This window comes from Ziziphus jujuba, chromosome 8 (genome assembly GCF_031755915.1).
Source record: "Ziziphus jujuba cultivar Dongzao chromosome 8, ASM3175591v1".
Taxonomy (NCBI): domain Eukaryota; kingdom Viridiplantae; phylum Streptophyta; class Magnoliopsida; order Rosales; family Rhamnaceae; genus Ziziphus; species Ziziphus jujuba.
Window position 1 is genome coordinate 10,394,298 of NC_083386.1, and position 13,305 is coordinate 10,407,602.

Consider the following 13,305-nt stretch of genomic DNA (forward strand, 5'->3'; position numbering starts at 1 on the left):
CAGAACTTGCTTTAATCAAACACCAAAAGAAAAAGTAGAAAACATAAAGAAAGAGAAAGAGAAAAAAGTAAAAGGATAAAGAAATGCTTGATTTCATCATTTATATACCGACAAAGAAGTTGTTAAACCTGTGAAAATGCTTGTCGACAATCAAATGATTTGTACCCTGCATCTTTCATCCAGAGAAATTTCAAATGGATTCTACAAGTCAAGTTTTTATTATAAGATGAAACATTCTTAAATGTCTTACATATATTGAGGTTACCTTCAGGCTCGCAATGTCAAACAGGGTTTCGTTTGTCATGGGCAGAAACGTAATTAACCTGGAAAAGTTTCTAATTTATAATCATATGATTTTGCAATGTTATTTCATCACTACAATATCAGTGATTTTGATAATCTACTTAGAGAGTGATAAGTATTAAAACATAGAAATTTCGACAAATTACGAGTATATTAATGATGTACAGTATTAGTAACATTTTATGTAGAAACATTCAGCGAGATGCAGGGTGCCTCTGCTTTTTCAGGGATATAGTAAGGTACAAAAAGTTGAAGCAAATGAAGCATAAAAAGAGTATTAATTAAATAGTACGATTGTACATTTAAATCTGACATAAAAATATCATATATCAATTTATAAAAAAAAAAAAAAAAAAAACATATATATAATTCGAACTGTGTTGTTGGTACTAGATATTTTTGGTTGTTTAAAGTGATTTACCAATTAAGATAAAGAAAGTAAAATTTCCATATGAAAGGAATTTTTTTGGTGAACGGAATACAAACCTTGGAAATTTTGCAATTTTTATTAGTTAATAAGTTAATATGAAAGGAATTTTAACCACAATAGGAAAGAAGGTACACCTCTCACAAAAATCACAAGCATGAAGTCATAATAGCCAATATAGTATCCTAGATTGAAAAGCTTCTGAACTTACTTAAAGGCATTATTATACTATAGTGCTCTTACCCACTATTTCTTTTACGAATATAAAGTACTTTCTCTTATGGTTTAATTAATAGTTCATTGGTTCTTATTTGTGATAATTATAAATAATGCGATAGCAAGTTTATCCTATACTGGCACATCAGTAGTTAAACCTGTGAAAACGCTATTATATGCTTGTTTCCAAATATTAATGATTTATGCTTTACTTTCTTCCAAAGATATTCCAATTGCAGCTTACAAGTAAAGGATTGAATTACAGAAGAACTTTGTAATAAGATGAAATATTCGTTAATATATAATATGATTCTTACCTTGATTGTCAAGAATGTAAAGCAATTTTACCCGGTATTGATACTGCTACAGTCATTAATATCAGGAGGTTAACTTTGGAATCTGATAATTGATGAAATTTGGTGGAAGACACTGCAAAAAGGAGTATTGTCTAAGATCCCATGGGAAATCTTCTGTTATCGTTTTTCTCTTACTAACTACGAGAAATGGTAACCAACCTGGTATCTGAGCATTACTTCTCCATTTGCCATCTTCTTATCATGTTTAAGTCTAACCCTCTTACCAAACATATGCTACAATACTAAACTTTTCCAAACCATGTTTTCCATGACACAGTCAAATTATAAAGTAAAGCAATAAAATACTTAAACTACAACACAATCAAATCGAAGTTTAATAAAAGTATAAGTTTGTTGCAAGGTAAGCATATACTCGAGTTAGCTTTGCATTCTATTGCAACTTCAAGGTAAGAACATAGCTTTGGTGACTTTATTTAAATGTTCTCCCTCAAGGCTGCTAATACATACTACATCCTCTCCAACAATTAATTAGCCTCCCACAAATTTATAAAAAAAAAAAAAAGAAAAAAAAAAAAAAAAGAAAGAGCTAGCCACCAAAAGCCTTTCACAACAATGGCAGAATTTGTGTTTACAAAATTAGCGGAGTCCGTTTTATCCCAAACAGTAGAAAGAATTTCTGAGCTTCTCATGCAAGAAGCCGCTTCCTTGAAGAGTGTAAGGGATGATGTGGTGCTATTGCAAGAGGAATTGAGATCCCTTAAGGGCTTCGTAAAAGATGCAGACTCCAAGCAAGAGCATGACCTGGGCCTCCGAGAGTTGGTACGACTAGTCAAGGATGTAGCCTCTGGTGCAGAGGATGTTATCGAGAATTACATCCATGAAGTTGCCTCCTCTTACATCAAAGCTTTCCATAATAAAAGTGTTCGCGCCCAGATCAGCTTTGTCCGGGAAAGGATCAAAGTCATCTTTACAAGTATGCAGGCTTGTGGGATCACATCTGTTGCTGCTGGAGAGGCCGGGACGAGTAGTTCAATGGCAGAGCTGCAGCGGAGTTTGCGAAGATCATCCCCAAATAAAGAAGATAAGGATCTTATAATCTTGGATGAAAGCACCAAGGCTTTAACAGAAGAACTGACTAAGGAGGAAGATCAGCTCTGCATTGTCTCGGTAGTGGGCATGGGCGGTTTGGGTAAGACCACTCTTGCCAAGAAAGTGTTTAAAAATGTTAAACATCATTTTGACACTGCAGCTTGGGTTTTTTTATCTCAAAGATTTGTCCCAAAAGATGTTTTCATTGAAATCTTGACCCAGATTTTGGGAAAAGATAAAATAGAGAAATTGAATGCTTTGAAAGAGCATGATCTAATTGAATTGCTTAAGGAAGAGCTCAAAGAGAAGAGGTATCTGGTGGTCCTTGATGACATATGGACGATTGCAGCTTGGGATTCTATAAAACGTGCTTTCCCACAAGGAAAGAACGGAAGCAAGCTTCTTTTTACCACTCGCAATAGGGAAGTATCAACGTCTGCTGGTCCTTCAAGCCCCCCAATTGAACCTCATTTTTTGACATCGGAAGAGAGTTTGAAGCTTCTACAACGAAAAGCATTCCCAAGAGGAGGTTGTCCACCAGAATTTAAGGAGTTGGGAATGGAGATGGCTCAAAAATGTGGAGGACTACCTCTTGCAGTGATCGTACTTGGAGGCTTGTTGAGTACAAAAAGTTCATTGGTTGAATGGGAGAGGGTGTTGGGAGACGTAAAATCGTACTTGAACAAAGTGCAATCACATCAACAATACGAAGGAGTGAATGAGATATTAGCGTTGAGCTACTATGATCTACCTTACTACTTGAAACCCTGTTTTCTATATTTGGGCAACTTCCCAGAGGATTCCGAAATATCCAAAAGAAAATTGATATGTTTATGGATAGGAGAAGGATTTATACCCACAACGAGGACAAGAGAAGAGATGAAACAAACATTGGAAGCTGTAGCAGAAGGATACTTGGAAGAGCTGATCCACAGATGCATGGTTCAGGTGGAGAAAAGGGACCATACAGGAATAGGTGTCAAAACATGCCGCATGCATGATCTTATGCGAGACTTTTGTATATCCAAGGCAAGAGAGGAAAGCTTTGCTCAGATTATCCAGCAGCAGCATGAGAGCAACTCGTCTACTGATGTTTCTGCAGCTTCTTCATTTGAGCATTTGGATGGTAGTCATTCCCGAAGACTAGTCATTCATCCTGGTGTTGATCTTTGTTTCAAAAAACCTTGGGCATGCAGCACCCTTTTCAGAAAGCTACTTGTTTGCAATAATAATCCATCTTCTTCGTCTTCTTCTTCTTCTTCATTGGTGGAGTCTAAGTGGGTGGAACAGCAGGTACATCCCAATCTTCGTTCTCTTTTGTGTTTGGGTGGCATTCTTTCTTTATCAACATTAAAATCAAGCAATTTCAGAATGTTGAGGGTGCTGGAACTTCATTTTCGTTCTAGATCTAAAATTCCTGGAGGCATTGGTAATTTAATTTGCTTGAGATATTTGTGTCTCCGGTCTGATCATGAAATAAGTCTGCCATCCTCCATAGGTAATCTGCACAATTTGCACATTCTAGATCTCAAAGATAATTGGGATCTCATAGGATCAGTAGGCATGATATCAAGATTGATACGTTTGAGACATCTGTCACTTCCTTATTCCATTGGGTATAAGCAGAATGATTTTCGAATAGATAAACTAAAAGACATTGAGACTCTAGAGTATATACCAGCTTATGTGTTGATTAGATCATATGATGCACTACACAAGTTGACTAATCTTCGAAGCATATCGATATTCTATCGTCGTGATCATTATAATTATAATGACGATGATGTGAGAAGGGTGTTGGGGTCCCAAATCGTTCAATCAGGCCGCCTAACATCCTTGGAAATATGGATATGCAGCACCGAAGCTAGATTTCCAAGTCTGGAATCACTTTCCTCATGTCATAGTCTCTCTAAATTACTTTTGTATGGGGAGATGAAATTCCAACAACAACAAGGATTAATACATCTTCCACAAAGCCTTACCAAATTGATTCTATCTCGGTCTGAGATGGTGCAGGACCCAATGCCAGTGTTGGAGAATAAGCTACCAAATTTAAGGTTTCTTATGTTTTATTTAAATGCATATGTTGGTTCTAAAATGGTTTGCTCTGCCCATGGATTTCCAAACTTAGACACTCTTCAACTCTGGCGGTTAGACAATTTAAGAGAGTGGATAGTAGAGAAAGGTGCGATGCCGAGTCTCAAGAAATTAACCATTGAACATATTCAGAAATTAGAGATGATTCCAAAAGGCTTGGAATTTGTGACTTCCCTCAAAGAATTGGAAATTGAAGACATGAAGAATTCCTTCTGCGAGAAGCTTCAAGTGAAAAACGGAATTGAAGGGCAAGATTACTACAAAATCCGACACATACCCTCTATCTCTTTTGTCAGGGTTCGCTAATTTTATTTTTATTTTTTATATTATTTTTTTTCATTTGGTTAAACTTAAAACATTCATTTGAATTTTATTTTATTTTTTTCAAAGTTTTATTTGTCTCGTGATGCACAAACTCTGCTGGTTTGTTTTGAGTTTTGACAAGGCAGCCGGTTTTCTTTGTTTTTGTTTTTTTATTGTTATTAGTATGTAATATTGTATTTTTTGATAAATGTGTAATATTGTATTTTTTTTTTTTTTTGTAAATATGTGTAACATTGTATTGTGCATATATCAAGTCAGAAGAGGAGATTTTTATTCATAATACTTATCCAATTTTGGAGCCAAATTAAGCCCTCCCCTTTAATTTAGATATTGTTGCAGTGGTTAAAAAAAGCAATATGGCTATAAAGTACAAGTCTTCCACTTTTGACATGAAAATAAAAAACCTGCCGGTCTGAAAATTAAAAACTAATAATAATAATAAAAAGAATCTTCAAATTAAACTTTTCGTTATTTGTGCAAATCAACCAAATGACTTTCAGCTTTTAGGGAATATTATATAAAATAGCAAGGTCGTTCTCATAATCATTATGAGAAATAGAACCGTCTTTTGTTCAATTTTGTTTTCCTTTTCTGTTTGGTCATTGTCTATTTAATTCCGTTATCTTTTAACCATAATTTGCATTTCTCATTTAATTGTAATATTTATTTAAATTTATTATATAACTATATTTTTTAATCAACGGATATATAAGGATTTTTGGAGGATGAAGCCCAAAGGAATACAGACGGGCCGAACATGCACCAGCCCGTATACGAACCAGATTTTTGGGGCTTTAGTCTATATGGAGTTTTTTGGTCCAATACTCTTAATTTGACCCAAAACTTGAAAATGTTGAGGCCCATTAAAATAAAATTCTGACTAACAAACGACTTCGGCCACCCTGGTCCCGTTGTCTCATTTTCCTTCACATTTCATAAAGCTTAAAATCAAAGGGAATTTGGCCCAATGCCCTTCTTTCAAGGCCTCTAATGAAATATACCCCTTATTTTTTAGTTTTTTTTTTATCTCCAATGAAAGTAAAAATTACTTTACTTTCCTTTCTTCATTCTTTCAGTCCGAGAAACCCACAGTCTTTAGTTTCTGCACTCGGCTTTTCTATTTTTCTTCATTCCCCAGAAAACCCACACACAATCTCATTAAGAAAAAAAAAAAAATCCGTGCTCCATCTCTCTGCATCTCTTACCTCTTCTCTTGGAAACATATGAAAGACTAAGGAAAAATTGCGTTTGAGATAAGGATCTGTGTATTTTGATTGTTTTTTTTTTTTTTTTTTTAAGCTTGGGTTTTTGCTTGATTGGTGAAAGGCGAAGACGATGATTGCAATGGAGGAAACTAGTCGAAATCAAGTAGTAGTAGTAGTAGGTTATACAATTTAATGGTGTGATTAAATATTATGAGTATGCTTTAGGGTCGGTTTCTATATTGCTTTAAGGTCAGAAACACTTCACAAGTGTTTGTTGAATTTTCTGATTGCAACAGAATATTAAAGGAAATTGAAAGAAAAGAAAACCCAAAAAAACAAAATTGAAGAATAAGTAGAAAGCAGTTATGGTTAAAATCTGCTTCAAATGTTGAATCATTTGTTTTCTTGCTTATATGACACTCACCATCCTGCTAGATATCATAATTTAATTACATAACTTCATTTTGATTTTATGTTGGTTTCTTGTTTATGGTTATGAAGGTGAGCGGTAGTTTTGCAGAGGAGTTTCACTTGGAAAGTTTGCAGCATCAAATAGAAAGTGATCTTATGCCAAGTGCCCAATGTGACCAAAGTGATTCTTATGGTATCCTTTTAGTTATATGTTCTATGGCGAATTATATAAGTTAACTTCTTCTTTTTTTGTTTACAATTAGTTAATATTTAAAAAAGATGTTATACCTGCTATATGGACCATGAGGTATACTATCTATGTTGTTTAGTTTGCCTTAATTTCTTTTTGTTTAGTTTTCAGCCAAGGTTGGAATTTCTTAGGCCTGGCTAGTGGAACATTATTAATTTTCAAGTTGATTATAAATATGCAGTTGGGGATAGGATAGGTGAACTGTCTTATACTTACTCCTATTTTATGAATTTGAGGTTGGTTGCGGAGATGTGGCATTAGTTTGCTTGTGGTTTTGTATTATAGGCTAATGGCACTCAAGACTTCCATGATAAACTAATATTTACAGATTGAGAAACCTATACTATTGGTTACAATTCCAAAAATGTGCTTGAAAATGAGGTCAGGTGCATATCGTTATCCTTATGCACTTGATTATGAGGTTGATGTAGTGTCCCTCCTTAACATATGGAAGTTGTGGGTTTTTTTTTTTTTTTTTTCCTGTCTAGAAGTAATAATCGTTGCCCCCACACCCTTTCTGTGAATTTCATGTAACAATTGGTGTATTACTAGAGTGGATATCGTGATGGTCTCATAGCAAGAGAAGAAGTTGTAGCACAAGAGGGATTTAATATTGGCTTTAAGGAACCAGTCCTTGTTGGGTACAAATGGGGTCTAGTTAGAGGTGATACCAGGTAATAGAAAACAAAAGAGGAAAAGAATTTGAATGCTCTGTTGCTTATAGAGTTTTAAATGAAATTGCTATAAGCATATGATTAAAAAAGAATTTAAATGCTCTGTTGCTCATAGAGTTTTTAATGAAGTTGCTATAAACATGTGATTAACTTCTTTTCTCTGCTACTTTTGTTTTCCTGTTTTGTCCAATCTGCATCCCTATGAACTGCCTTCACTTTAGTTCATGAGGACTAGAAAGAGAGCATTTAAATTCTCAATATGGTAACCAAACTCTCAAAGACATGAATTGTATGGTTGCTTTTCATAAGGGTTTGACAACATGGGCTAAGTGGGTGGATTCTATGATGAATCATAGTAAAACTAAAGTCATCTTCCAAGGAATTTCTCTTACCCACTACCACTAAGTTTACTTCTTTCCCATCACCAATTTTTTTTTTTTTTTTTGAAAACCAAAAATTAATTTCGTGAATTTCTCTGATGCTTTTTTTTTTCTTTCTTTTTTTTTCCTTTTCATATTTAGTGGCAAGGGATTGGAATGAGCTAGGGGTGACAAACTGTGGAAATGAGACAAAACTCCTAAGTGGATTAGTTATCGAGGTGGATTGCCCAAGGAATTATATGTGGTGAAAGATGTATTAACTGGAATGAGAAAACATGTTCATCTGCTGGACATAACAACTTTATCACAACTCAGAAAAGATGCACATCCTGGATTTTATAATGGCTTTAGGCCATGGACTGTAACCATTGGTGTATTGCTGGACTTTCAGATACTTGGAATCAACTTTTTATGCATTCCTCATAATTGTCATGCTTGTTCTGGTATGTTTAGTTTATAAAAATGATCATACGGTTACTTAGGTCCTTCCTTCCATAGATCACCATTTTTAAGGGAATCAAGTATCAAAACACGACCGATCTTTTCATTTTCAATGTCAACCAGATATTGAGAGTTAAACATCATTAATGAAACTCTACAATCCTCATAATTTAGAGTATTTAATATATTCATAATTTGAACCATAAATTTGCACAACTCTTTGATTTTTTTTTTTCCCTGGTAAATATGTCATTCAATCGCCCACTCTTTAATTCTTTGATTGTTAAATATGTCATTTGATAGTTTTCTGACCTTGCATGTTACATTAGTATATGAGTCTTTGGAAAATTGCATGGTGACGGAGGAATGAGGCAAGGTTGCATGAGTCAAACATATAAGGGATTCAAAGTGGGTGAGACTAAGACAAAGTTATGAAAAAGTTCTCAAATTGGCATAAAAATTTGATTATCGTAGGGTCTTCGGTAATTACCAATGAAACCTATGGTAATCAATTTGTCCTTGCTTGAAAAATTACTGTAGGTTTCATCGGTAATTACCGAAACTCTTATGGTAATCATATTTTATCAATTGTTTTGCCCCCACAAGTCCCCTAAGGTGTGTTAAATGCAACAACATGCAAAAATACTTTTTTCAATGATTCTAAGAAGAAAAAACTCTAAAAGTTCTAAAAAAGTTCTCAAATTGGCACAAAAATTTGATTATCGTAGGGCCTTCGGTAATTACCGATGAAACTTACGGTAATCAATTTGTAATTGCTGGAAAAATTACCCTCGGTAATTCACTTTGTTTGTAATTTTCTCACTTTTTCCAAATCTTTTGTGGATTCTTTTGTCAAAATCATTAATAAAATTATATTTAGCATGCTCTTGGTAGAAACACACATTATCAAAGGTTGTCGGATTGAATTATGATGATTTGTTTTGAAAAAATTGAACAAATATAAATTGAGGCCACCAATACAATATTCTTGCCATACCATTATTTTCTTGTTGACAACAAACCATCAAATATACCATATATGTAAAAGGCTAAAATATAAATATAAATATTTGGACAAACATATGTATATATGGTATAAATAATACTACCAACAACACAGTGGCAAAAAAAATATATAATGATAACAAACTTTTATTGATTCGAATTTAAAAGACACATGACAAAAACATTACAAGTTATCATTAACAAAATTCTAATACAATTTTGTATCATACTCAATCTATGTAGTATGCAATTAGAATGATTGTTAAGCTATTCTTTCCGTTGCATTATTCTTAAGGGTTCTCTATGAAGGGAGTTGCAGATTGTCATAGCAGATGAGAGACTTAAGTACAAATTAAATGGGAAGAAAAAATAACATGTTAAGAGCTGATTATGTGTTATGGCATATCTTTGAACAAATTGAATGGAAGACATAATAACTGTGATTTTTCTTTGTCTTCGAAGGCCAAAACGATGTCGTTTAAGACTGACCCTAGTAGTAATGTTATTCGGTTTCTATTTGTATCATACTCGATCTATGAAGATGTAGAATAAAATTTATTGGATAAAATAAAATGGAAGTCCACAATTAGAGCTCCAACCTTATAAGGACATTCTCCAACCTTATACCAAAACTCCTGTCCTCATAGTAACGAGGTTCTGAAACAAGAAATTTGAAGTCCACAATTAGAGCTCCAATGAAACAAGAAATTTGAAGTCCACAATTTGTAGTGGTACATTTTGAGCATGTAGTTTGAAACTAATTAAATGGGGTCCTGTTCAATGTGTAAAATGAATTAAACAGGGGAAAAGAAGAAGAAGGAAAACTTACTATAGCCTTGAAATCAAAATACAAATAATAGAGGAAAGAAGTAGTAAAACACACTTGCCTTCATGAACATTAAGGTAAGACCCAATTCCATTTGGGCCTATACCATGCCGATAATCAAGACCATTTTTCCATAGTGGAACTCGAGCAAGAATGTCTAGGGCATTCCTTATAGGAAAATGAACATGTACCTTCCTATCACAAACTTACAAGAATATGGTCAATACATTTCACCTAAAATGAAATACATTATTTGAAAAAGAAAATAAAATACCATTGGTTCCATTAGGAAATCGAGCATTGCCAAGTGCAATATGACCCTTGAGGACCTGCAAAATGAAGCAAACAAAATTACTTTGCAATACTTGAAAAAAAATATAATAATAATAATGATAATAAAAAGGAAAAACAAAATAGATTAGCACTTACTGCAGTATAGCATGGTTTCTCATGTTCTGATGGTTTTCCAAAATGAACTGTCCTTCTTATATCAGTTGTTCGATGTAAATACTGAATAAATGCCCATAAAGATAACCACTTATAAGTTAAAAATGTATTAATAGAAAACATAGTCTATCTAGCTAAAATATTTAATAAAAATAAGTGCATGAATGTAGTTTGTAATTTTTACATAATTGTTACTAGTCAAGTACATATAATAGTTAATTATAGCTAACAAGCCTTCGCTCCTGAGTCAAAAAGATATATGCTATATGGATTAAACTCAGCACAAGTTTCTACTTGTGACGCATAATGGATGATTGCAGCATTTGGACCAACCAACGAAATAGTAGGAAAACTTAAGCCTCTAAAATGCTACAGATATAACAGAAAAGAATATCTCTATCATGACAAATTTTGTAAGAAAAACATATTTCTCTAGTGTATTACATAATTCAAATTTCAGTTGCTAATTAAAGCAAAGCCCTGACATGTAATGTATAATTAAATTAGCTTCACTTTTCCAAGGATTTTTTATTAGACCCATGCTATGCTAACTAGAAAATCTATCAAAATTATCATTATTTGGTCCATAAGATAAGAAACAAACATAAAACTGTTTTGAGGAATGGTACCCCAACATTTTCAACTATATCACTTTTTAAGAAGAACATTTAAAAGTGGTTGATAAAGTATGAATTAACATATTCATGTCAAAGTTCATTTAAAAGTGGAAAACCCTTTATTTTTTTCATATGTTGAACGAAACACACATTAGGGGACTTATGGGAGTCAAAACATTTATCAACTGTAATTACCAAAAGTCCTTCGATGATTACCGATGAAACCTTCGGTAATTTTTCCAGCAAAGGCAATTTGATTACCGATGGTTTCATCGATAATTACCAAAGGTTCTATGGTAATCAAATTTTTTTTGGCAATTTTAGAACGTTTTCTTAACTTTATGGGGATTTTGCTGTTTAGGATCATTGATGAATGTATATTTTGCATGTTGTGGCACAAAACACACATTAGGAGACTTGTGGGAATCAAAGAAATTGTCAACTGTAATTACCGAAGGGCCTTCGGTAATTACCAATAAAATCTTCGGTAATTTTTCCAGCAACGGTAATTTGATTACCGATGGTTTCATCGGTAATTACCGAAAGTCCTACAGTAATCAAATTTTTTTGCAATTTTAAAACTTTTTCCAAACTTTATGGGAATTTTTCTGTTTAGGATCATTGATGAATGTATATTTTGCATGTTGTTGCACGAAACACACATTAGGGGACTTGTGGGAGTCAAAAAATTTGTCAACTGTAATTACCGAAGGGCCTTTGGTAATTACCGATTAAACCTTCGGTAATTTTTCCAGCAAGGGCAATTTGATTACCGATGATTTTATCGGTAATTACCGAAGGCCTTATGGTAATAAATTTTTTTTGGCAATTTTAGAACTTTTTCCCGAACTTTATGGGGATTTTGCTGTTTAGGATCATTGATGAATGTATATTTTACATGTTGTTGCACGAAACACACATTAAGGGATTTGTGGGAGTAAAAAATTTATCAACTGTAATAACCGAAGGGCCTTTGGTAATTACAGATGAAACCTTCAGTAATTTTTCTAGCAAGGACAATTTGATTACCGATTGTTTCATCGGTAATTACTGAAGGCCCTACGGTAATCAAATTTTTTTGGCAATTTTATAACTTTTTCTGAACTTTATGGGGATTTTGTTGTTTAGAGTCATTGATGAATGTATATTTTTCATGTTGTTGCACAAAACAGACATTAGGGGACTTGTGGGAGTCAAAAAATTTGTCAACTGTAATAACCAAAGGACCTTCGGTAATTTTTCTAGCAAGGGCAATTTGATTACCGATGGTTTCATTGGTAATTACCGAAGATCCTACGGTAATCAAAATGTTTTGGCAATTTTAGAACTTTTTTCGAACTTTATAGAGATTTTGCTGTTTAGGATCATTGATGAATGTATATTTTGCATGTTGTTGCACAAAACACACATTAGGGGACTTGTGGGAGTCAAAAAATTTGTCAACTGTAATTACCGAAAGGCCTTCGATAATTACCGATGAAACCGTTAGCATCAGTAATTACTGATGCACCATCCGTATTGATTTTTTTTAAAAATATTTTTACTTCTTAAGTTCTGTTTCTCTCTTATTTGGTTTCGGATAAACATATTTAAATGTTTTTACTTCTTAATGTCTTTTTTTCTTTAATTTTGTCAATGGTTATCATTAATAAAGCTAGATTTAACACGTTCTTGGTGGAAACACACACTATTGAAGTTGTCGGATGGAATTGTGGTGATTCTTTTGTGACAGTGGACAAATGTCAATTACCGACGATGCATCAGTACTTACCGTTGGGCATTAATAGCATCCTTGTAATAGTAAGAAACTTACAAAATACTGAACACAGAATGATATTTTACTAACACAATATAATAGATGACTTATAAAAAGGAGAAATGCAAATCTAAAAGAGATTGAAAGAAGCTTTCAAGCTGGAAATATTCTCCAATTTAAAACTAACTAAATTTGAATGCATACCATTAAAACAAGTTCAAATGGTCCCAGGAATTTTAATCTTTCATCTATATGATTAAGTTTGGGGCTTTGAGATTTTATATCATAACGGCATATGGTTATACGGATGGGGTCCATTTAAGCATTAAAAGTGCCTTTTTTTTTTTTTTTTTAATGATGAATTAAGAAGATATCTCCTGCTAGATACTATTAGTACTATAGGCACTATATCAATGGTCCCATATGCCACATGGCCATTACAGAAGTATAGGACCTTACGAGATGATAAAATGGTAAATCAAAACACAGCAGAGTTGAATCGGCTTTTTTCTGCTGCACT

The 13,305-nt window shown here is 33.4% G+C and overlaps 1 protein-coding gene and 1 long non-coding RNA gene across 2 annotated transcripts; both read left to right on the plus strand.

Moving 5' to 3' along the window:
* Window positions 1–1,875: 1,875 nt before the first annotated feature.
* LOC107413222 (disease resistance protein RPP8-like) lies at window positions 1,876–4,755 on the plus strand. The gene has a single exon (XM_025071491.3). It carries the CDS (start codon window positions 1,876–1,878, stop codon window positions 4,753–4,755), a length of 2,880 nt encoding a protein of 959 aa, XP_024927259.3.
* Window positions 4,756–5,775: 1,020 nt separating this feature from the next.
* LOC125421667 (uncharacterized) lies at window positions 5,776–8,321 on the plus strand. Its single transcript, XR_007239958.2, has 2 exons — window positions 5,776–6,582; window positions 7,835–8,321. It is a non-coding gene; the product is annotated as an uncharacterized LOC125421667 (long non-coding RNA).
* The last annotated feature ends 4,984 nt before the right edge of the window (window positions 8,322–13,305 follow it).